The sequence below is a fragment of the Calidris pugnax genome, unplaced genomic scaffold, assembly GCF_001431845.1.
Source record: "Calidris pugnax isolate Ruff unplaced genomic scaffold, ASM143184v1 scaffold15, whole genome shotgun sequence".
Classification (NCBI taxonomy): Eukaryota; Metazoa; Chordata; class Aves; order Charadriiformes; family Scolopacidae; genus Calidris; species Calidris pugnax.
In genome coordinates, this window is record NW_015090774.1 from 5850685 (window position 1) to 5877023 (window position 26339).

At 38.3% G+C, this 26339-nt stretch overlaps 1 protein-coding gene across 1 annotated transcript in view; it reads left to right on the forward strand.

The window, feature by feature from the left end:
- Positions 1–200: 200 nt before the first annotated feature.
- Positions 201–26339, forward strand: part of LOC106888638 (microtubule-associated protein 9-like) — a 44042-nt gene continuing 17903 nt past the window's right edge. Inside the window, exons 1-2 of the mRNA XM_014943017.1 lie at positions 201–281; positions 14660–14755. Coding sequence (XP_014798503.1) covers positions 201–281; positions 14660–14755 — 177 coding nt within the window. The remainder of the gene's footprint in view (positions 282–14659; positions 14756–26339) is intronic.

The following is a 26339-nucleotide window of genomic DNA, read 5'->3' on the forward strand; positions in this document are numbered from 1 at the left end:
TGATGTGTTTCCTCCGTTACCTTTTCTCTTCTAGAAGAGTTTCACCTCATATTCTGTATTTAGGTCGAGTACGAATTCAAAGTGCAAGTGATAATTGTGATAGTATTTTACCAGCTTCAAGTATTAACTCTAGACATAACCTGGACTTCCCATGGAGTGAGAAGTGCCTTCTCCCGGCTGTGTGGTTGACACTGCGATAAATGGTGCACGTGCAATTGCTGCGGCAGCTTCAGTGCGGTGACACGTCCACCTTCACGCAGCCCCCAGCTCCTCCTGGGGAGGTTACAACCTCTAAAAGGTTGTGACACAACAACCTTTTTGCCTGAGAGACAGTTTGTGTTGAGGTACTTGCCACTTCAGAAAATCACTCTTCTTTTACTTTGTTTTACAACACCCTAAACAGGTTGCTAGTTTATTGACAGCAAGCCTTATATTTTTGCATTTTAAAATTGATTCAATCTCCATTTGTGTTTATTTCTTAGTTTCTTAAAACATTGATTATTGTCTTGACTTTTGCTCTTAAGAAGGGTCTTCATTTCTTTGTTATTCTCAGCTTTGTTCATGTTTTCTTTCAGACTAGGATGTTCCTAGTCCTTAAACTAATGCTGGGCCTGATCCTGCACTGAATAGTAAAACTAGAGTAAAGAAGAATGCGAAAAAGTCATATTATCATACTTTATCCTGAGAGCAATACAACTGAGGCAGATGAAAGCAAGCAGAGTTCTTCAGGGCAAACTAAGTGAAGCTTATTTGTTCTTCATGTTAATTTTCATTTTAATTTAAATTCTTTAACTTAATTGTAATTTTAATCTAAAAACTTTACATTAATTGTAATTTTAATTCCTTTCTCCATTCTGAATTCTTGTTAAAGAGTCACTTGTAAAAAAGAAAGGATGCCCTGCATTTTTAATTAATACATCGAGATAAAGGCTCATGCACGTATCCACATACAAGAAAACAGATTCAGACACCAAGAGGAAGGCAGAAACAGACTTCACTGTTAACATTTTGGCAGAAACTTAAGATGAGCTTTTATTAAGTTCAACTCAAATGTTTATTTTAGAGGGCACATAATACAAAGGCTAAACTATATGACGCATGAGAAGTAACTTTCAAAAGGCTGAAGTTTTGCTCAGATATTTAATATTTTTTTTTACAGAACACCTCAGAAGTACCTACAGGAGCACTCAATATAAAAATATGAGAGGACTATCTAGTAAAAGAACATCAGCCATTAATTGATCCAAGCATCACATAACTGGGTAATGTACAGAGAAGGCATTCAGCAGCCTTAGGTAATCTCTGCGGAGAAGTGGAGCCAACACCTTACACATTGTAGGAAAAACAGTATTTTAAAGTAAGCAATGACTTCTAATGATGAGTGGGCTGTGTGTCAGAGGTGTCAGTGGTGAAAATACAAGCCTGTGAGATGAGCACAAGATCGCATAGCCTATAAAATGAAATGGCCTTTTAAAACAAATCAAATTCTGTCCGAGGCAGAATGATAAACAAAAGCGAGAGCTCCAAGCTGAAAGTAACCAATACATTTCAGTGTTAGAAGATCTATTTTTAATCTTCCTTCTGACCACATTTTGTAAATATGCTAAGAGATAGTGCAGAGGAATGGAAAAAAATTCCAACTCCCTTAGACCAACAGTAGTGATCTAACTAAAAAAGACTCTGAATGGTCCCCAAACCTAAGAGCAGGCTGGGAAAACTACTAACTGTATCCTAATCTCTAATTCACTAGCATCTCCAGTGAGGCTGAGACCAAAATGTAAAGGCTTACTTAGTCCTTTTGGATTTTTCCAGCTTTTTCCCCATGGAAACCACTCCTCTCTTTATTCATCTGGCAACACATGGTACTCTGTTTTCTTTTTGCTTTAATCCTGGTTTGAGGCAAAACAGCCCAGCCCAAACCACGAGATTTTCATTCCCATTCCCGTGTCTGGAGTCTCCATGTACTGATAAACTCTAAGTTTTTCATTTTTAATTCAAGTTCAGAATATCGTTTTACCTTTCCCAAAGATGCAGCTTTCTACCCCACAGTGCAAACTCCTAATGGCAAGCAATTTGAATAACTTTTGAATGCACCATCCTTCTTTCTTACTGCCAGGTCTTTCAGCTTTACCAGCTTAAATAACCAAAAATTCAGTCTTTTATCCCAGGTACTTAGTAAAATCCTCACCCTGATCCCAGGTATATTATGTAAATATTGATTAGTTCCATTGTTATGGATTTGCTCCATAGATTCTATGGATTTGCCCCATTAGCATAAGCGAGACAGTATATTCACCAGAACTTTTTTTTCATATATTCATTTCCATTTCCATTGTCGGTCATCAAGATGAAATGTTATAACTCTGAAATCAGCCTGTCACTTATATAATTTGAAAACCTACTTACTATAGAGCTTGCAAGCACGCTACTCCTACACACATGCACTCCTAGTCAAATTAACCTTCAAGTGAATGAATATTTAATTTTTACATTATTTTCAGCATCTCATCTCTCCACAGTAAGTGTGTACTGGATAATAACATAGCTGATATGGTGCTAAATTCTTTGAAGCATGAGAGATGAAGTAAAAAAGGCTACAAACCAACTAACTACTCTCCTGAATACTGAAAGTCCAAGTCCAAAGACAAAACAACTTTGTCAACTGGTGAAACGCAGGCAGAAGGTAAAGACAGAGAAACTCAGGAAAGACAAAACATTATTTCTCACGTTGACAGCAACACTAAAAGTGGGCTAGTAAAGAAATTAAAGCACTGGAGGCCACTATGATACATTATAAACAGATCAATAGCATAAAATGTCACATGTATCTTCTTTCCAACACTTTTGGTAACTAAACACTGACCTTTATAAAAAGGCACAGAGCTGTGAGAAATAATCTGATTCATTTTGGTTAATGCTATAAACCTAAAAGCATCAAAGAGAAAAGTCAAGCCAATAGATATTACTTACATTTTAAATAAGCTAAAGGCTTTCTTTTACTGAAAATGCTATCTTTTCAGAAAAGTATCAAAGACTTCTACAATCTACATTGGGCAGTGCAAATTTTTAATAGTATCATTATTTTGAGGAAAAAAGAAAAAAGAAAAAAAAATACCAGAAAAAAAATCTGTGTAAAAATTACTGTTCCAGCAATATCAGAGCATTTTATGAAAGTCTATTAGTCTGATGAAAATTTCACTTGTACATTTCTTCACGTCCAGGTTAAAATTTTGACCAAAGCATGTGCCAGTCCTTAGACTAACCAGGAATGTTCCTATGAACTTCAAATTATTTCTTTGTGTCAGGCAGAAGAGTGGTCTGAAGCTGCCTCATTTCTCAGCTGACTGGCCTACCCATCTCTTGGTTACACTGAACTGGGTTTCACCCCTCTTCCTCCGTGACCTCTAAATGGAGTCTCCCCAAAATTTCAAAACCTCAGAATTTTTCCATGATCAACTTTTTATTTTCTGAGCAACCTCACTGTTACTGTAGGTCACAGGCTAGATTAAACATAAACTGGTGGTTCAACTGGTTGATGCAAGAATATTTAAGAGAGACTGAAAACACTGATAATGTGAGCAGCGAACAAAAGGATGTTCCTGCATTGTTTGGATTAGTGGTGGATAATGTTAATTTCCCTACTGACTGTATTCACTGTGTTTCTCTAAAAATTATGAGCCACAGTAGGCAATGAGAACTAAAAAGAAGTACCTCTTTGTTTTCCATCTGATTGCAATGGTTGATTTATAAACTCATGCAGCTCTCTAAGAAAAACATGTCTTGCAAATAGCTGGTGTATTTAAAGGATTTCTAAAAAGATTTAGAAAACTAGTTTTAATCAGGCACATTCCAGCTAGGTTTTGCATTTGTTTTTACATCTGCTTAGGGAGAAGGGTTATTTATACTATTATTTTGAATCTATTATTCATGTATTAGCTGTTCATGTCATGAATAGCATCTCAGGGAAGAGCTGATCCTGGGTCTAAAGAAGATATACAAAGGTACATACCCATTCATGCAGAAATCTGATTGTTGGGATTTATAGTCATAGCATCTTTCCTTACTGCATGTTTTCTGTGAGGCTGTAATTCTATATGTTATTGCACAGGACAGCAAGAGAAAACTTTTTAAGTACAGAAATCAACGTAGAGCAACTGTGAAAAATAGCAGCAATCATAGAAAAAGCAGCAGTTGGATAAAGCCAGACTATTCTTTTGTGCATTCACACATAACCCAAGACTGAAATCCAGCTCAATTATTTCAAGTTTATAGAAAAAAGGTAGGGAGAATGCGTTTAAAAAAAGACTACAGTTTGCCTTCTGTTGTAATTCTTTGAATAGTTTTATTTTTCTTCAGAGATGTACACCACCTACCCATGAAGCAATAGTATATGCTGAAAAGATATTATCTGATGTTACAGCTTACATAAAAGGAAAATTTCTCTCTTTCCATTCCTCTCTTATCTAGCCAGGACAGCCACATATTTTATGGGTATCAAGCAGGAGGCAATACTGAAAGTGTGGTAGAGGCAGTGGATTCTGAATTTCAATAGAATTTTTTTCCAATTCGGAAAACCAGCTCCCAGCACCATTCTGAAAGAGCTGCAGTAAGAACATAAGACCTAATATTATCTTAAGACCCAATATGTTCCTTTCAGTGGGAAAATGGAAAGCCATCATTTTACATTAAATTCCCTAAATAGCCTTGCTGATGATTTTTTCCTGTATTTTTTTAAAAGTGGAATTTCAGTTCTACATGCCAAAGGAGATGGGTTGCTGATTAAAGTTGTTTGATCACACACCAGCAGACTGAGGACCTCCCACTGCCGGCTCTAACTGTTCCCTCACTTTCTTAAATGCACGTCTTTACTATTCTGACTTCATCTGTAGCCTTGTGTAATAAATATGAAGTCATTTGTCTGGTATGTATTAATATCACTATGATACCAGTCCTCTGTTTTCACAAATTGATTTTCAGTGTGTCATTTCCATGTATGTTACCCTATTGTACATTCCAAAGGTACCCCAAAATAATTATGGTGAGATGATCATCCTAATATAGAGCTGAAACTACATTCCTAGCATGAAGCTGCTTTTCAATGCATATTCCATGGAACAATGTTCTTTGAAAACGCTAGTACAGTGATGTATTTCGCTGCTACTTTACTAATGCTGCACACAACATTCATCCAAAAGAAAAATTGATGTCAGAGTAATGAACAATACATGTCGCGACTCATTAGGATCAGCACATGAAACTCTTGCTGGTGGCAACACAAGTGACACACACGAGTCAGCTAGTGGCAAAGACATGTCACTCCCTCTAATCACAGAAGGGGGGAGACATGAGATCTCTGCTGATCACAAAGCACCGTCTCAATTTAAATGTAATACTCAGGTTGATTAAAACGTTTTCCACCTTAATCTTACTTAATCAGATAAAAAGACTCGGTACCATGTGCATGAGGCAGTATCTGTGACTCATGGTAAACTGCTGCTTAACAGAATGAATGCAGAATACAGTTCTCAGACAAAAAGGAGGAAATTATGTTTGTAAGTACACCATTCCTTGAAAACCACCAAGGTTCATAATAAACTACATAATGAAATAGTATCATACCTTTTTATCATACATAATAAAAGTAGTGTGAACATGTGATAACTTTTTTATTAAATGACCAGAGTGTTACTGAAGGCAGACAAAAAACATCCCTTTCTTGATGAGGCAAATTAACACAGAAACAAAAAGGTAAAGGTAACTCCCTCCAAGATTTCAGAATGTTATGTGCAAGAAGGCATGATTAGAACTTGTATAACTTGATTGTAATTTATGTGTAAGCACAGCTTTCTAGCTTGTATGAACAGTCAGCTCTAACTGGTCATTCAGCCTCACAGCAATCATGCCTGTACAGTTGCAAGAGAGATGTTAATTTTTTTAAACACATAGTTCTGTTCCACAAATATTAGCCTGGGTTTCTTGCTGCAGAGGACTGAGGTCATGTCTACACCAGAAAGTTCTTCTGGCAGGACTTTGGGCTGGTTACAGCTTGTACACATAGCACTGGAAGGACAGATACATACTTGCTGAACTGCCTTTGCTAGTGCCAAGTGTCCTCCCCTTAAAAGTCCATTTCGGCAAGAGATATGCTATACATACTTTATATTGACCCTAGAAACTCTGCTGAGAACAGTTCCTCTGGGACTGCGTGTTGTGGGATATCAACGAGGAGCTCACGTTCAAATTCTCGTAATTCCCTTTCTTCCAGCCCACTATGTTTTTCCCATTCTTTGACATTCCCATTTCTGTTTTAGATTTCTCATTATGCCTTTTTATCTTTCTGTTCAATCTCTCAATCAGAAATAGGGCCCCAGAGAGGTGAGCAGCATACGGGAGCCTTGTTCACAGACAAAACCTCCCCACAGGCTCTAGTGCCAAGGCAGCAGCGGAGCTGTGGTACACACCGGGTGGAGTGGCTGAAGGATGATGGCAGTAGATGAAAAGGGCAAGATATCCTGGGCAAGCCATGATCAGTGCTGCACAACAAAGCAATGGGAAGCAAGCATTAAAGAATGTGTCATGCTATGCTGCAGTACAAGTCCAGGAAAATCACCAGTGACCCCAAATTTCACAAAGGTTGAAATGTCCTCTGGCACAGAGACACTGGTGACAGCAGATGGAGATTTTTCACTCGCCAACCCTCAGCCCAGATGCTGATTCACTGGGGGCAAGAAGGGCCAGGGAGTTTACAGCCAATATAATCCCTGCCTTTGCACGGTTACATAGGCTCAATCTGCTCTGGCATAGCACAACATCCTCACAGCCAGAGGGATACACAGCCTTCCTCTTTTTTTCATATCCAAAATCTGTCTCTCTCTGGCCAAGATAGCTACCAAAGGTTAATGAGGTTGGGGCTGGAAAGCCCAGCATGGGAACAGGTTGTCAGTCAGGTGTGCCAGGACTGTGGCAACACGAACAACAGGCAGATTTGAAATAATGGGACACCTGCATTTTGGAAGAGGCGAAAGTGTGGTGCATAACCCAATCTGACTCACCACAACGTGCTCCTGAGTACATAGGAACAGAGGAACAGCTACACTGGCTCAGACAAAAGGTTTATCTAGCCTTGTACTTCTTCCCTGACAGTGGCCCGCAAGAGATGCTGAGAGGAAAGAGGAGACCAGGCAAGTGGTGGCACTTCTCCAGAATACCCTTCCAGCCTCAGGACTTCCTAGGTCAGAGCTTTTCACATTGTCTTTCACAGTCTTCGATGAATTCCTTTTCCAGTAATTTCTGCTGCTGCTTTTTGAAACTCTGTAAAATTTTAGTATCCACAACAAGCTACGGTAAGAAGTTCTAGAATTTTTTGGGAAGTTGCCTATGGAACTACATTAATGAGTTTGCTTCAAACAGGTTACTATTTTAATCTGATGCTTATTATATCTGATACTGGAGGAGACAGCAAAAAATTGTGTGCTATTTACTGTTTCATGGCCATGTGGGACCTCATAGTCTTTTACGATAGCACCCAGACTTATGCAACATGGATGCTTTATAAACAGCATTCACTGAGTTGGGAAGGCATGTGATGCTACAGCCTTATAAATATAAAATCTTTTCAACCAGAGTCAATAGGAATAAAATTCTGGGACCTACATTTGTGGATTTAAAGAGCTAGTGCTGATCTTAGATGATTGCTTGCTTCCTTGGTTTATACTGACTAGCAATTGAGAACTGTTTGCCTTTTTACTGAACAGGGACAACAAAGCTGTTGAATGTGTACCCAACAGACTGAAAAATCCTGGCAGTGATTCATGGCTAGCCTGAACTGTAATGAGTAAGTGTTCTTATTGTTGCTACTGTATGTTATGTTTTCCATAATATTTGTGGAGCAAAAACTAGCTGGATGGAGGAGTGAAGTGTAAGGACTGCTGGTTTTGAATAACCTGGCATAATTAGAAGAGCTCAACAAGGCTGTAAAGATCCCTTTAACCGTCAGTGGGAATTGCACAGCATGCTGCTCTTGTCTAGTTGTTTCATAGTTGGCTTGGATTTGGATTTTTCATAACTTGCAAATGCCTGTTATGAATAGGGTAGAGGGGATGTAAATATCTATAAAGAGGAATGTCACACTCATTAGCTAGGTCATGATTTGAAAACAAAGTTATATCAAATTGTGCTAAACAACGTGCAAATTGCAATACACTTCAGAGCTTATGAACTTGAACATTAATCCATTTTGGTTTTTTAGTCTTAGTCACACTAAGGTGTGTGTGAAGTGTTTTCTGACACATCTTGGATTTTTTTTCCCACAGACCAGTGTATGTTTCCTTCTAGCTATTTGTCTTATCCACAGAATATACACAGAATATACACACATCCTAGACCACCAACAGCTTTCACTGGTCATCTAATATTTTTCTTTCTGCCTTTCTTCCACCATGTTGTGCATTAACCCTTCGTGCTTCTCCTTGAACTCAAGCCCACTCAGCCCTTGTATCGTGCACTCCTACCGATCCCTACTTGACAATCACTGGGGATGTAAGCAGCACTGCTTTTTCTGATTTTTCCTTTCCTAATCAAGATTAATTAGTAGGGGACTCTGAATTTGAAAAGGCAAATATGCACATTGAATAAAATGTCAAGTGAGAAATAATAAAACCACCTTGGTGAAAATTTGAAAAGGGTTAAGATGGTTTCAGGGATGTTCCACAATTTGAGTCATCACAAGCATGAGGGCTCTTGCCATGTTTGTGGCAAGAGAAAGAACTCCCAAGGTCACTGGAAACACACTGGCACCAGCCTACTAAAACAGAAGTAGGTGGAGATGAGCACTGGCTGCTACCAGCCCAGATCTACATGTTTTGAAGTCCTCCTGGTCATCTGAAGGGTTAATGTCCCCTTTCTTCTCCTGAATGAATTCATCATTACTGGGTGCTGCCAGAAATTCTTCCTTGCAGTAAAAAAAGGTGTTCTCTCTCACTTGTGGCAGCGGGGATCCAAACATGACTGAAAGTTTTTTGGTAGCCAGAAAAAAGTAAGTTTTGGAGAGAAGCACCACATTATCCTTTGCTTTTCTTCATCTAATAGTGCGACTGAAACAGCTGATGCTTCTTGTCCTTGCTGGTTGAAGAATTATGTTGCCTGCAGAGGTAATTTTACTTTGGAGACGGAAAGCTGGTTTAAACAAAAAAATTTCAGCCAAAAACTTTGCAGTGCAAGCTAAGTTTGAGAAATCGTTATAAAAATTACCATAAAAAATTACAGCACAAGCAAAAATGGAATTATTTACCGTGCTGCAGCTCATGACTGATCCTCTAATGCTGTGCTTTGTAATAGAAAGACATTTTGTGTTATGAAGGCATGAATACTTCAAGCATTTCTTGGTTTTCTTTTTGTGAAAACTAGACATAATAAAAAAACAATCACATCAGCATTGGTCTCCCATGGTTTAGAAACACTGTAGTAAATACTGTAAACAATTAGCAGATCAATATTTTTATTTGTTTTACATGATAATACCCACAACAAAATGTGCTAGTTTGGGAATGTTGTTCAGAAAAACACTTGAGGGAGGAATCCTGCCAATGATCACTGTATCAACAAACAGCAACAATAACACTTATGCTTTTACGTAGTTAGAAAAATTACCTTTCTTTCTAAAAATACAGTTTCGTTCTTATGGATTAATTCCTGGGGTAAACATTCATGTTACCTTAAATTACTTAACTGTTGTAAATCTGAATGTGTCAGTCTTCACCAAATATGTAAATGTCTACCACAACCTCACTGAAGTAGCTGCTAAATTGAGCCTTTGATAATCAGTACTATTCTTTTCAGCTTCTGCTTTCCTATAGCTCCTCCATTCACTTTCCTGGTGTACTCCCATCGCCTTCCTGCCTCTTCCTAATGCCTTGATGCACTATTAGGACTTCTGCTTCCTGCTTGCTGATGCAGTGATTCACCACCTGGTCTATCTCTGACTTACAAGTGTGTTAGATAGCCCACAGTCAAGGAGATGAGGCAGTGAAAAAGACTGCCAGGGGAAATTAAATAGACTTGGAATTTTTCCATCTTTAGAAAACAGTGCAAAGTCTCTTCATCCCCAAAAAACTCATTAAACCCATTAGGAACTTTGCAATTAAGAAGTGATTTTACACAGAAGGTACAAGATCCAAAGAAAGGATAGGTAGATAGAGGGAGATGCATGGACAGGAGATTTTGAAGACCAAGGCATCTGGCAGACAGAAGAAAAATTACCAAAGATTTTTGTAAATATTCCTGGTACAAATACAAATACAAATGTGGTGAAACTTATACTTTTGCAATGAAACCAGCCATTAAACACCTGTGCTCTCAATTTTTTTACTGGAAATAACTAGGTTTTCTTTTCTTCTATTCTCTATTTTTTCCCAACTGGTGTAGGTATCAGTGCAAATTATTTCTATTCTCTTGAATTTTGTGGAACTATATTATTTCAATAACCAGCTAAGTGTGAGCCTGTCTGCCCCTTTTGGATGGCTAGAAAAGAATAAGGGGGCTGTTTGCTGATAAGATTAAACATGAGCCATATTTTCTAGCAAAAGTCATAAGGGAGAATACATGTTTCCCTGTGTGGCTATATGTCCATTATTTCTTTGGCCAGCAAGTGGCATGTCAGTCTTTGTAAAGGTGCTTCTGCCAGTGCATGATGTTGTCATGAGATTTTACCACAGGAAAAAGAAAGGCTAATTAGCATCCTCTAGAAATTTCTGGCATGCACACACATACAAACCAACTTTGACAAAATGTTGTACAATCTACTTTTGGATCAAAGGCTTTACTAATAAGGCTTTAACTTCAAGAGTACCAGCACTCTATTTTCATTCCTACCACAAACTTACGCTTTATTTTGTCATTCTTGTTAAGCATTAGGCTGTGACAAGAAGGTACAGCATCCAGCAGAGCTTGGGTTTGTTTCCTCTCAAAATTAATATTTAGAACTTTATTAAGAAGAGGGACTGGGTTTTTCTTGTTAGCTTTGTAATTTTGATTGACAGCTGGGGTGACCTCAGCACCTGCATGCATATCTCCTGCTTTGCATCAGTACACTGAAGTGATGGAAGTGCACATTAAAATTCAGTCATTTGGAGTTCCTCCCTCTTCTCCATACACCAAATACTACCTGTATATATGCTCTCTGCCTCCCACAGTGAGATAAAGAGGCTTAATCTTCTCCTGGGCTCTGCATGATCTTCTTTTATCTCCTTAGCTGTGTTCCACATAATGAAAGTGACATCACAGCGTGGCTTTTTGCCTCTTTCCACATTACTTTCAAATTAATTAACGTCCTAAGTTTAGAATGTTTAGAAGGATTTTAATTTTTACTTGGCAATTTTAGTTTGCATAAATAATTTTTATCTTTTTCTTGGGATGTATATTTTTAGATCAGTGACCTTTTGGATGTATGATTCATGCTGATTTAATTTTTCCAGCTGGTACATTTTCACTTAAGCTGATACAAATGCGGTGAAACTGATACTTTTGCAATGAAACCAGCCATTACACACCTGTGCTCTCAATTTTTTATTGGAAATAAATAGATTTTCTTTTCTTCTATTCTCTATTTTTTCCCAACATGTCTGTAATAACCTTTTAGGAAAAAAAAACTTTAAAAAAAGCCCAACACCTGTACACTAATGACACCTGTCACAGACCATGAACTATTCCAAATCAGATAACACTATTTATCATGAAACTATTAAAAGGCAAGCACACCTTCTATTTATTTTCTCCATCCATCAGACTGAAATAAGCTCTGCAAGAAGGATTTTGTGATTCTCTGGGTTGTAATCTACAAACATTTGGTTCTTAGACCCACTCTCAAGAATAGTTATAAGCATGTTCATCAGCAGCTGAGCATTCTAAAAAAATGTCATTTGTCCCCCAAGGAGCAGACCTGAACTTTTAATGGGTTTCTTTCACTGAGGTTGTACATAGAGTGTGGGAGCAAAGACCATTTACATGCTTACACAACCAGGCACGTGTCCTTTCTGCATTCTTATTTTGCCATGAGAAAAAAAGTCACCTCACCATCTCCAGCCCTAGTCCTCTCCCTGAAATTCTCCTCTTCACCTACAAAACCCACACAGACACACAGACTCACTCACAGTTAGAGAATTTGATTTACCCTTAACCTTTGGAGGAGGGACAGGCTTCACTTTCATATTACTTCTATACTCAGAAAGGCACCTCTCTACTCCTACATTTTCTGCATTAAAGAGAGAATTATAAATAGTAGACTGAAAAAAAAAAGTAAGGAAAGCAGTAAAGCTGTAACAGGACATGAAAATGAAGGCCTTGGGAAAAAAACCTGGGACCTCCTGGTTCAAGTACAAAGGCAACATCAAACTTCACAATCCTATTATGTGCAAAATGTTTGGAGAGAAAAGCAGATGAGAAAATTTTTAAACTTTGCCCCTCATTGCCTTCTTATTGCGATCTGCAGCAGGTAGCAAAATCCATAAGGAAGCAGCAAGCCAAGGTGCCAGACAAAAAAAGGCACATATATTGTTGATATAAACAGATCTTCGAAACTGGCACGTAAATGTGCTTTAAACATTTCTTTTGGCAATTATATTAACAGTATTCTATATACTGGATTTTTTTTTAATGTTCTCTCAAATGAGTGCAATGTTCTTAATGGTTTTGTGTTTCTCATAAACTGTTACTGTCTGACATACTTAGGTTTGTCCATTACTTATTCTATGTGACCCATAAACCCAAAGAGACAATTAAAGAACAGACACCTATTGCAGCCATGACATAAATTGTGTATCTTTTTGGAAGACAATGGTATTAAATAGTTTTACTATAAAGAGTTCCAGATGTTGAGCTCATGAGCCTAATTGAGTCTAAATGCACAAAGAAATGTTGATATGATTTTCTGTGAAATGCTAGTAGGAAAGCTTAAAGAGCTGCTTATATAAATCAAAAAGTAATCAGGAAATACTGTGTAAATGCAACCAAAGAGATCAGCTGGCCATTATTTGGTAGAACATTATTATTTGTTGTCAGTTGGTGAAATATTTCTGGAAATGTTACACACTTGCTCAAATTTTATATGTATTATCAGGATAATGTTGATTCTGGAAGTATTTAATTACTTGCTAATACTTCTCCCATTAGCTACAGTTCCAGAGAAAATATAGATGCATTTTAGGGGAGTAGAATCTGTCCCCTCGTATTTCAGTCTCCACTCACATGCTACAAATAATGAGCATCCAAGCATGAATAGTTTTCTACAATCTGAATTTTTCTGAAAAAATTATTCAACAAATATTTATGAATAATAATTACACATGAAGAAAACAGAATTAGTTTGCACATACTTACACACAAAAAAGAACTACACTTTCAAAAAGCTATTGGGCCAGACTTCCCTGTCATTCTTGCTTATGTCAGTGCTCATTTCTTCCACAGATTTTCTGCTCATATCTGTGGATCACCTTCAAAATGAACAGATAGCAGAAATGGCTTTAATTTTTTTTGTTGTAGCACTTCTTTCTGACTTCGGCTTTGAGCTCACACGACTCTGCATCACAAAAAGCTTTAATAGAACCAATGTCATCATATTAATGCAAAATCAAAGCAGGTAGCATAATACAATAATTTAGATTAGAAGAGACTTCCAGAGGTCATATAGTCCAAACACTTGCTCAAACCAGAATCCAGCTTCAGCATTAGGTCAGGCTGATGTTAGATCAGGTCAAAATAGAAAATTACCTGCTGACCACAATCTTGATTGTCCTCTCATACTATAAACTTATATTAATTACTAAAGACAATTCTATTTAAAGCAGGTAAGAGTGTTTATTTGAAAGATACTAGGTTTTGCAGCTTGCTTTTATCGCCTTTGTTATCCTGATTAATCATTAGTCCTTCTCAGAGCAGAAATTATATTTAACCTTGGTTCTCAACTTTAACACAAAAAAAACCCACAAAGTGTGACTGCTGAATGTGCTCAAGAGGGCCTCAGTATGGACAAGCACAAGCAGCTTAACAGGAGCATTGCCTAAGGCAAGAAGAGGGCTGAAAGCTTAGAGTAAATACTAGGGCAATGTCTTGGACTCTTAACACTGAGCTTTCAGACTCAATGTTCTTTAAAAATACCAGGAGTAAAATGAAAGTAAAATGTAGGAGTGGAATGAAAATAAAAATAAGCAGAGATCCTCACTGTGTAAATGTAGCATTGTAATAGTAGTAGCAGCCTGACACCCGTCCTGATCAGAGCTTTATTTGGTGTATAACTAATAAGAAAGATGGAACTCTAGAAATTATTGAACTACAGTAAACCACATCAGCTAATAATGAAGTGATCACAACATTAGTATGACCCAGAATGATTGTTGATGAAACAGGTAACATGAAAAACTTTCTAATATAACATTTTTAAGGTGGTAATACGAACACCAGATACTTTATATTTGCATTGATATTCTCAGTTTATATGCCTTTTATTAACTGAAATAATTGATGCTTTGTGAGTTATAAGTGAGAATATTTTAATTTCATAAATCAGAATCTCTCCCACAAAATCTAAGACGGAGACTGAATTCTGCTGAGCTAGATCATTCCAAATCAATTAATCAGTGGCCCTACAATTAATGACTCTAATTAACAGATTAGGCGATTGTTTGCTGCGCACTGGGGAAAAGGGCTCTGCAAGGTTGTGAAGATCCCCAGCACCGATGGACAGGAGGAGGAGAAAGAGTTTGAGGTTAGTATTTGAGGAATAGTCTCCCCAGGCTGCTCTGTGGCTACTACAGCAACACATTACTGATTGCTATTGCTTAATTGCAAATGGATCGATAACAGACTGTGTTTGTAAATGATAGCATTTGGCTCTGGGAAAAAAAATTGGGGTCAGATGACAAGCTTCTTGTTCACATGAAGTTTCAAAGATTGTTTCACCAGAAGGAATGAGAGAGTAAAGCTAAATCCTGCATCTTTAAATCTCTGGTGTTGGGAGTACGCAAAATGTTTGCATGTTTACAGCATGCAAAATATATATGCTAACAGCAGGAGAGTTTCCAGTGGTTGACAATAAAATATCAGCATTTGTCATTACTGTGATTTAGTGATTTGCTTCTGATCAGGGATTAGAAATGCTCAGCTAGGATCTCACAGCCATTAGAGCTTCATCTTCCTGCATTCTATGTGAGATAGTTGAGATGCTATTATTCTTGTATGAAAGCCAAACACATAAGGACAGATCACAGCTGAGGAAAATAAATATGCAATTTCCTATATTTGGAGTAAATAGAGGAATTTCTATCGGGAAAGAGGAACATTTTTTTTTTCTCATGTTAATATGCAATCTTATATTGCAGTTCTGTTTGCGGCCACATTAAAATAAAATCCCTTTATAGGAAGGGATTCAAACAGAATTCAAACAGATTTGAAAAAGAAAGGCGTTGATTTTTGTGTCCTAAGTTTTCAGTCCTATCTGGGGTCTCTGATTTCTGTTTGCAACCAGTTTGCGTGAAAACTGTTGAAACTCAACTATGCATTTTTATCATTGACATAGTAAAATTAACTTCCTGAGATAGCAGAAAATTAATGGGAAATGTGCCTAAATCACTGTAGGTTAAATAATAATTTTAAGGACTAAACTTCCCCTTGTTTTCTGTGGATGGTCAGCAAGAAGTGGTCCTGCTCTCCTAAACCTTGCGTTGTGGCTTCCTCCACTCCTAGTACAAGCAGACTCTGCGTCAATAGCAACATTCAAAGGACTGGTGAGGAGATGTAGGACAAGAGTCACTCCATAGATCAGTAGCAGAAGAATCCACTGAGGGCTGTTAAATACAAGTAGAAAGCTCTTAAGTGTAACTCAAGAACCTTCTGAGCTACACACAGCCATAGGGTGAGAAAACTTCCTGAGGAAAAACCACTCTGTGCTTGCTGTGTTCTTTTGGTGACTGAGACAGGATGCTGAAGTAGATGGACATTTGCTATAATCTGATATTCATACAATTTTATTACATCAACTGCACTAAATGACATGGGGGGTGGTGATGAGTGTGCAAGGGAAATACTAGAATTTACAAGAGTACCCAAATCTCAACTGAAGTCCCTTGTCCTTTACCACACACATGGGTACGCTGTAAAGACCAAAACTGAAAATCAGTCCAAGATCCAATATTCAGTTTTGCAAGTATAAATAGAATAGAATTAAAGAAATCTCATATTGTTAAAGGGATAGAACAAGGGATTCAATATCTCACACTCTAAATCCAGAAAGACAGTAGTTCTGCCTGTAAGGGTGTTTTTAGAGACTGATGTGTTTATTCCTTCCAAGCCCAGCATGTATTTCTGGAGAAGGACACCTGGAGAGAAATATAGATTATAAATATACTGCGTGGTGATTACCTTGTGTGACAGGTAGACAAAAAGTCAATTACCAAAAATGTTTACCTTTTAGATCTAAGAAGAGGTTTTTGTCTGTGTTTCATTAATGGAAGAGCTGGAAAGCATGTTGAGGGATTTGATTTTAAAAACAAAATATAAGTTAAAAACTTGTCATGAATTTGGAAAGGCAGCAGCATCTAGTCAAATGTCTCTGATTAATTCTACAAAGGCATGACCTCTTTAACCTCTCTCTGAAGTTCAGTTCCCAGCAGAAAAGCAAAGCCTCATGGCAAAACCTTCATAAGAAAAAACTCTTGGGAAGGATATGTCTGGCCGAAAGACCTAAAGAAGGTGTGGAAGAACAAGGCACCAGTGGAAATAGTTGTTTGTAAAGGCAAATGCTCTGTTCTTAGGTTCACATGATCTCAGCAGTACACTCTGACATCCTCTGCTGTAGGAGCAGATGCCTAAACTTGCCAAAAGGCAGTGAGATTTGCCAATTACTAAGAACAGTCTTATAATTTAATGCAGGTATAATTCCTGTGCATCAGCTGTACCTTGTCTTCTGGAAGGAATCCAGTTCTGATCCACAGTCCCTATTTAAAACAGAAAACACTGAAGGAATTATGGCTTGCATAAACGTGGTTTCTCTGTGGACCACAGACAATTACCAGTAATGTTATAGTCAGCAGAGAGAATGTACCTGTGAGTATCTTCCTTTATTACAGATGATTTGAAAAGTCGCTGAAAAGATCCCTCTGTTTTCAGTGCTCACCACTTTTAAAACTTCATTTTCTTAAGAAAGCCTTTGCTAAGTCTCACAGAAAAATGACAAAACGCTGTTCAACGCTTAGAGGTTTCTTCCAGTAACTGGGATCTCTGCTTTCTGGGAATAACTTTGGAAACACTCTATGGTCTCAGTTAATGAACAAAGGAATGTTTGCTTAGACCCTGGGTATGTTTTTATAGCAGTTGTATAACACTAAGCGGTCCCTTTCAAGTGCAGGACCAGGGTTTTACAATTTAGTTCCTTTCTTGATCTGATTACCTTCTGTAACCTAGAAAACAAAAGTTTTATACTTTATTCAAATACTTCATCACAGATGCTGGCAGAATGTTTACCTAAGCATTTGTCATAAAATTAAGGATAGCAGAATCCACATAATTTAAACTTGATACTCCTCAGCCTATGACAGCGGTTATGTCTGCCAAAAACTTGAATCTTAGAACAGTCCTCCTTCATAGGCTGTACATTTCATCATCGCCTCAATATAACTTTAGAGACTGCAGACATCACAAGAACCTTTAGCACATCATTATATCTTTTCTCACTCCATTAAAAGAAAGGAGAAAGAATCTGGATATCTGAAGCCCGGTTTCTAAGTACAAATCTCCACCCTTCAAAAATATATTCTACCACTGCAACTCTTTTTAAGTAAGTGAGAGTTACAAAGTAATAAAGGGTAGAGGAGAAAAATTAAATTAAAGGGGATTTAAGTACTACCTCTGAGTTCAACACACTTGGATGATTCCCCATGGAACATGTTATGTTTTTTGTCCCATGTGAAAGGAAGCCAAAGCTAATTATAGAACACAGCACTGAGAAAGCAAATAAATCAAGCTTTGCACTGCTGAATTCTCACATCTGCAAATTAACAACTATGGGTCTGTTAGTGTAGACTCTTCTGTTACAACAAACCAATACCAAATGTAAGTATAGTTGCTTATCTTAGGGTAAGATGATATAATCCAAAAGGAAATGTCCACTTCACAGGAATTCACAGCCATGGCCTAAATCACCACACATAGACGTGTGCATCAGAGGGAGAGCATTGGCTCAGTACACACCGCTGCAAAAGCCCATTCACTGTACCTGTGTCAAACCTGTGTATACAGCATACGATTCAGCACTGGAAATACAATCCCCAATACTGAGGCAATACATATTATTATAAGACAGAGGGAAACACATGCAAACAGTCTTCCAAACAGAAACTTCCCCAGAAGATAACACTACAATTTCCTTGTAACTGAAACTGTGAAAAAAGCCTATACACCCAAGAACCTGTAGCATAGAAATGGTGCAGTCACCTCCATATGAGCAAGCCAGGTTGGTTAGCAGACTATTTGAAGATTCAAATCGATAGATTAGTTTATGCAATCACATTGGCCACCAGCTTGCATGGTTCATCCACTTGGAAAAATTGGTGTCAGATTTTTTTCTGTTTGCCAGCAGTAAGCATTTTCAGGCAGAAATGGAAAAATGCTACATCAAGAAACATCCAAATCTGTGTGGTGACTGGTTTTGAGGCTAAGTACTGTACCATGCAGTGATGTTCATTGTAGGATTCTGCTGCAAGGCTCATCTTCCCTAATTTAAAAGGCAGGTAATATTTATTTGCTGCTAATTCACTTGACTGCTCATAAGAATCATTCATTAGTGGCAACATCACACTTTGAACATGTGAAATCCTCTATAATGTCACCAGAACTGTTGTTACAGGGAGAGAAAGGCATCACCCAAAAATATAATCTCAACGGTTACCTTTTCTCTCTCCACTTTGAAGAACTGGAGCTCACACGTAACTATAAATTTCTCTGTTTTGTTGTTTAGCTTTGTTTCTGTCTACTTGGTTTTTTATCTGTCCAGAATAAATAGGGTGGCATCATAACCTTGAAGGATGATTCTCATTACAAGACATTGCAGAATTACTTCAGGTTTTCTCCAACGAATGCATTTAGCCCCAAACGAAAAGAAATAAGCACAACCACCCCACCCCGCCACTCGCAATCATACTCAGGCGCTTTACTCCATTAATTTAAAAGTCTAAATACCTTTCTGGATATTTTTTTCCTACGCATTGCATTTGACTGCAACACAGGATAGCTTTCTCTAGCCAACTAGCTTCTAGTATAGCAGAGGTCAGCTGCTAAAAACATATGCAGAGCGATCAGCAGGATTTGCACAACACGTAGGAAGGTCTCTGCAGTCCCGATTTCATCAGTCTTTTTATCCGTATTAGGCAAGATTAAAGCTAACTAAGACAGCTAGCAGAGGAGGTGCTGAATTGTGTGAGGGCACCATTTGACTCGGGAGCGCCTTTCTGTGCTCAGTTAGCAACGTTGCTGTGCTAAATCCCAACCTGGCTAAAGCCCTTCATTACACAGCACTAAGCCACAGATAAAAGATGGGCACTCAAGACCTGAAGAGCATGTTCCTACTGAGATAATACATTAGTGAAGAATTAGAAGAACCCTCAGCAATGCCCAAGCTCTGCCACTTCACAGATCATTATAGTCCTGCTGTTAAAACCAGTGGTGCAGAATTAGGCCACCACTGAACACTTTAAATATCTCAAATGCACAGATTTGCATATATGTAAAGCACTGCCTTTTTTTCACTGAATCCAGTTTTCTTGAGCAGGTATAACAGACATTGTATTGCTGGAGCTTTTCCTCTTTTTTTCCAATGAGGTGTACACTGACTGGTTTGTATGAAAAAAAAAGTAAAAAAACCCAGGACTTTTACAAGGGCCTTCTCTCAGCAGCTGGCCACACAAATTAGAACGAGAAGTTAGAAGGGAATAGATTGGTTTTAGTAGGTCCCCGCTGATTTCCAAGGTTCCCTTGGTGATTTTGGAGAAAAAATGAGAAACAAAAAGTAAGTAGATAGTACTAGAGAAAATCCCATTGGATGTGCAATAGGTAGTCTTGTGCAGAGCTATCAGCAGCTGTCAGTGCTGCCACTGCTCCACAGACCATGTGAAGTGAACCGTGCTTCTCTTGAGCAGTGCCTGAGTCGCATGGTGTTTCCCTAGATGATTTGGAAACATAGCTGGCACATTTCATTTGAACTATGAAGTAAATAACTGTGTGTTTGGAAAAAAAAGAAGAGAAAAAGAGGTAACAACTTTGTCTAAGAAAAACACTGTGCAATCTATTTAGCAATTTACTGCAATGCAAATGGGTCTCACATCATTATCAGAGTTTTTATGAAACATTTCAGCTTTGAAACATTGCCTAAAAAGATCAGTGTGCGATCACTGCCTTTCACTACCTATCACTATAGCTTTCCACTATTCTTCTAGAGGAAAAAAAATGTTTTAAAACAAGACAAAATGCAATTCCCAGCTGTATTTTGTCATGAAATGGCTTTCATAGCCCGCAGCTCTACTATCAGGAAAAGATTCTCAGCAGCTGGGTAAATACATTCTGCTTTGTTGATGCTGCCTGTTAATTTGGCATCTAAAGCTTGCCAACGTTACAGAACTATAAAGCTTCAGAAAATACCATTGGTGGGAAGTGCAGTTGCTATACTATGGATAATTCATAGGCAAGAGATGAAAAGGATCATGCTGATTCCTCTTATGCAGTATTCCAGGATCTGTTTTCAACACAGAAAGCCCCGTGATTAAGTAGATAGGTAGGCAGTTAGGTGCTTAGACAGATATTGTAGTATAAATGTCTGCGTATGTATATGTGGGCTTACTGCCAGGTTGCAAGTCGTTTTTAAACCACTCGTTTAAATAATAAGTTTTAACCTCAGGAAAGAGTAGCTACAGCATCAGCCACTGTCCCCCTTAAGCACTATAATTAAGAAAGAGACTAAAATCAGTGACAAAGTTCCTGTTACCCATGGTCTTCCAGATACAGTTTTAAAATACCATTTTCATGTATTAACCTTTGTTTGTAATGCTTCAGTGTGTTGGGTCTGTACCTAGAAATGTCTGCATGCACCTCAGACATTTAGAACGTATCTTTATGGCATAAGGTATTGCTGGCAAGAGATACAGCATTACTTCTGACTGAATTTTCTTCAGAAATGGAACAGTGCAGCTGTTAGCATGATCCTACAGCACCAAAGCTCATAGCTCTCCTTCCCAGTTCCCCAAACAGCCTGGGTGGCCCCTATGTAACTGAAAATGCAATTCACATCAGCTAATCTGAATCTGCACACGCATGAAAATGTACTTAATGGAGGGGGTGCCATCTCTTTCCTCAAGAGCACACAGTCAAAAATACTCTGACACAAAACATGCAATTTATTCCCTTCCACCCCCCTGTGGTGTCTCCTCCCCACCGTGTCTGGCCCAGCTCCCTTCTGCACTGAGATGCTGCTTCTCTTTCCCTTATTCCCTCCTGTGCTCCATCAGAGCCCCTCCAGAGAGAAGCCTGGCACTCAGACGCTCTCCCACTCTCCATGTTTTTCTGGCATGCCCATTAGCTTCCATTTGGGATTCTCCTCTGACAAGACAGGCTGAAGAGCCCTGGCAGAGAGAACCAGTCTTTTGATAAACCCCTAAACCAATGACTAATGAATTTGAAAAAGAAATAGTAAATGGAAAGAAAGATAACTTGAAGCACAGATTTGGGCTGATGACATTTGCTGTTAAACCAAAACTAAGTAGTTTTAGCAGCTGCAAAATTTCAAACCAGTTACAGTGGCTATAAACTAAGTCACAAACGGAAGGAAGGAAACATGAAGAACAAGAAAAGATGAACTGTTAAGCTTCTTTTGCAAATACAGAGTTTGATTTAATGTTCCAGATTGCTAACTTGGATTATTTGATTCCAAGGGCTGGGGTTAATCAACGCTTTCCCTAACGTGTTTGAAAGAAATGTTCTTTCCATGGCCCTTGTAGAGATGACATAAAAGTACACAACAATATCAATCATAGGGAAAGGCAATATAATCCTTAATCTTCATGAAAAATATCATGAAATAGCATGGTCTCCATAGGAACTACACAAAATCTGGAGCTTGTATTTCGCAGGTCTCTCTGGTGTCACAATCGTCGAGCTGAGCCTGCAGCCCCTGACGTGACTAGTGGACATGTGTTGGCTGGCCTAGAAATGGGAAAAAGCTATGGAAGTGTTCTCCCTTAAAATGGCTCTCATTTAAAGGAGCAGTTGAGTACAGTGCATCCAAAGCTAAGGAAACCAGGGCTCCTATCTTACCAGATATTCAGTGATCTACCCATTTACATGCGAAATAGAAAATAGGAAATGCCCAACTAGATGCTACAGTCATCTATATATTTCTTTGGGAGTGGGTCTGATGTTGTAGCTTTCTCTACCATATTATCATAAATACATCTTGTCTGTAGCGTATACATAAAAAATGCCACTCATCAGTTCTTTTACTGAAAAAAATAAAAATCACAAGGAGCGACTGTAAGCATGTGCTTAAACCTTCTATCGAGCACTGAAATACCATGGATGGTCTTCAGTTCCTTCTGCTTCTTGTGGAGCACTGCCTCGGATGGGTACAAGCTCTTACTTACATATTTTCTTTGTTGGTTAAGGGCATAAGTTAGTGAAAACCAAAGATGTTAGAAATCCTCCAAAATTACATCACCATGGATTTTTTTTATGCCTTTGGGTCTTGAGTTTTATCTCTACATATAGCAAATGGGAATAATAATTCCCTCTCTCAGCAGCTTAGCAGGGAAAACTAAGTCCTCAGATATTGTAGCAGCAAGGTTCTTATAGGTATACCAATAGACAAGCCAATACATTCAAAAGATATTAAAAATATTATCATATAGCGTCAATTATAAATTCAAAAAGATTAAGCAATACAGTCAGTGTGCTCCCAATGGGCCTCAATTTTGCTACACTTACTCAAGTAATCACACATCTTTACTTGCTGAAGCTACTTGCACCATAAAGTTCTGTCTTCATTAGGATAACGGCAGCAAAATCAGACCTGGCAGCTCTGTTTTCCTTTAAATCTCCCTGCCCTAGTGTAACCAGAATAGCACTGAAAATTAAAAGGGGACAAGGGAGGAATATAGACGCAAAGAGCAGGAGCAGACATTATTATTGTCAGGGAGAATTAGCCGGTCAATCTTTCTGACCACAAAACAATTTAATTTGGCCTTTTACTGCATCCATTTTCTCCGATTAATTTTAATGATGTCAGACTTGTTGTCCCTTGGGGCTGGAAGGCTGCGGGACATTGTCCAAGTCTTTAACCCAAGGTCCTGCATCCGCCTCTCTGGTGATCCTGCAGGTGGAAGCAGCTGGAGTCCTGACGCTTCTCAGCCGCAAAGGTGATGATGTGACAAGCCTTCTTCCTCTCTCTGTGAAATGTGCCATAACATTAAAGGCCTGAGTTAGTGCTCAGCACTTCACAGCTGTTGGCTTTTCCTGGCAGCATAAATACAATATTAGATGGAGAGATGTTTTGTCAGGGAGAGATGTTTAATGAAATTGCAGGTCTGTGAGGTTTCTATGAAAGGTGTTTATTCTACCAGAGCTCACATTCGCAAGACTTTAAAGGAAGAATTTATCTATATACAAAAAATAGCAGTAGCTTGAGTCATTTGCACACAAAATGCCTCCCCTTACAGGAAGTCTAATCTGTTGTCACCAACACATACAAGCTTTGTCTGTTTGAAAAGTTCATTGTCTGTTACTATGACCAAGCACAACACCCAGACAGCTGTGTCTCATTCCTCTGTGTTCCAATGCCTTTCCTTAAAATCACATCCAGTACTATTAACAAAAAAAGCCAGTTTAAAATAACTTTAAAAAAAGAAATGAGGCTCTTTTTTTTTTAACCTTTTTTTTTTTTACTTTTTTTTTTTTCCTTTCTTTTGGATATCTACCTCCATCTGCTGCTTCTAAGTCTAATGTTCAGGAATAAATTAACCAGCCAAGAATACACGTATTCTTCATAAACTGCTACATAAATTAAATTGTTGTGAATTTATTCATCTTAATCAGCCCTTTCTTTTGCCCCAGTTTTGCAGTCTGTTCCTTCAACATCTATGTTTATTGCTGTATATATTGAGTCTATCAAATTCAAGGTCCCTTGAATACTCCAAAGAGCAAGAACCTACAAAGTGAAGTTTGCACACCTTCTCATTCTGACAGCATCTTCTTTAACTACTTACAAATCAGGATCAAGCTGTAAAAATGAGAGGATGCTTTGATGACAACATGGATTTCTACCTGATCTCCATGACAGCACATTTTATGGATATTACTATGTTCAATGCATTAAAAATGCACTATCATGAACTTAGCTGATCTCTTCTGGAAACACGGTAGGAAACCACTGAATAGAGTTCCAATAAAATAAGAAATATTTTGTTTTCATAACATTAGACTTTCTACAGGAATGAATGATGAAGAAAAGGTCAAGCTAAATTTTAAACTGACGATTCAGTCTGACAGTTCTTGATTCTCATGGTCCCAGATGTGGTTAAAAACAAAGACCTTTTGTGATCTATTGGAATATAATCCCATTCTTCTATGTGGCAGGGACCAAGCTGCTGTGTTAATCACTGAATAATGACAGTTTCTTTTAAGAAAAATACAAATGAAGAAATATATATTTTTTATCCTGAAAAAAGGGGGTTGTTATGTAAATAAATCATAGAAGCATAGAATGCTTTGGGTTTGGGTTGCAATGGACCTTAAAGATCACAGAGTTCCAACCCCCCTGCCATGGGCAGGGACACCTCCCACCAGACCAGGTTGCTCAAAGCCTTGAACAATGCTAGGGATGGGGCATCCACAACTTCTTTTAGTTAATCTCAGTTCTTCTTCTTAGTTTAAAAATATTTAAATTAAGTAAGTCACCTAATTAAAGACTATATCATAGTGCAAATGCAAAGGGAAAGGGGGGAAGGACACATTAGCATTCTCAGATTTCAAATTTCCTTACTCGTATCCACCTAGCTGTTCAATCAGAGCATTAGTTTAGCCATCATTTTCTGCTTGGAAAAAAAAATATCGAGAAATATACCTAAAGCTGTTTCTAGAAGTGACTGAAAGGTACAAAAAGATATTTTTAGAAGGAGCAATGCAAGTCCTTCAGCTCTTGCAGGAGCAGCTGTGGAATAATCCAGGGATACTGGTAGAGGACTGCCAATCTGAATTAAGTTAATTAAGGTGAGTTGTCAAATCCTTCCCAGTTAGACTGTCAATGTCATGGTTTGAACAGATTGTTCTCTGAGAAAGAATGACATTTACTCAAAATAATATAGGTGAGGAGAACAAAAGGCTGAAGTACAATTGCGTATTTCTCTGCAGTGGTGGGTGGCTGGTTTTGCAGCTACTACAGAGGAATTTGAAGCTGGTTCGGGCACCTTTGGGCCTCCGAGTGGCTGAGGTGGGACAGCACACACTGCGGGCTGTAAACTCATGGAGGAACCCACTTCTGTGCTTAGACTGTGCTGGATGCTTTCCCAACGCAATGAGGCTGCTCTCACCATCTGAGACAGCACAGGTCAAGCCCAGCTCAGACGCGTCGATACTGGATGTCCTGCAGCGAGGGCATGTGACTTCCCAGCACATCTAGCCCTAAAGGCATCAGGTTGATTGTATTTCTGGTCTTACTTCCAGACAAGCAAAATAAGAATATTGTATTTTGGCAGATTCATTTTTCATAGCCCTGCAAAATGTAATAGATTATTTCATGTGAACCGGGAGGAAAAGGGGAAGATGAATTTTTAATGTTTGTGCTGAAAGATGTCTGGGAGAGTGACCCACAAGGTAAAAGATCTCATTGTTGTTTAAAACTGAAGAAGCTACTTGACCTGTTGACTATGTTACTCTGCTAAACCAATACATATGCAAAATCCAAGAGCCAGATGCTCTCCGGGCTAGATGTCTACTTCCCATGGAGGCATTTATGAGCTGAGACCCCTGCAACCAACACCAAAAATCACTTTCTAAAGGAACATACATCAACTTGGGCATTTTGTCACGCCACTAAGTCTCCTCTCAAGTACAACTTTCACCTTTGGGAAGGAACACCAAAGCAAGCAGAATACCATTTCTCACCAATAAGGGTGTTTATATATTTTGACTTAAGATGACTTACAGTACACGATGGTAGAAGTTTCAATTTGTGTGTCATTTGTTCAGAGGAAATCCTGAATCCAGTCTTACAAACTGTAGCCACATGAATAAATAAACACTTCTGGAAGTTGTTTATA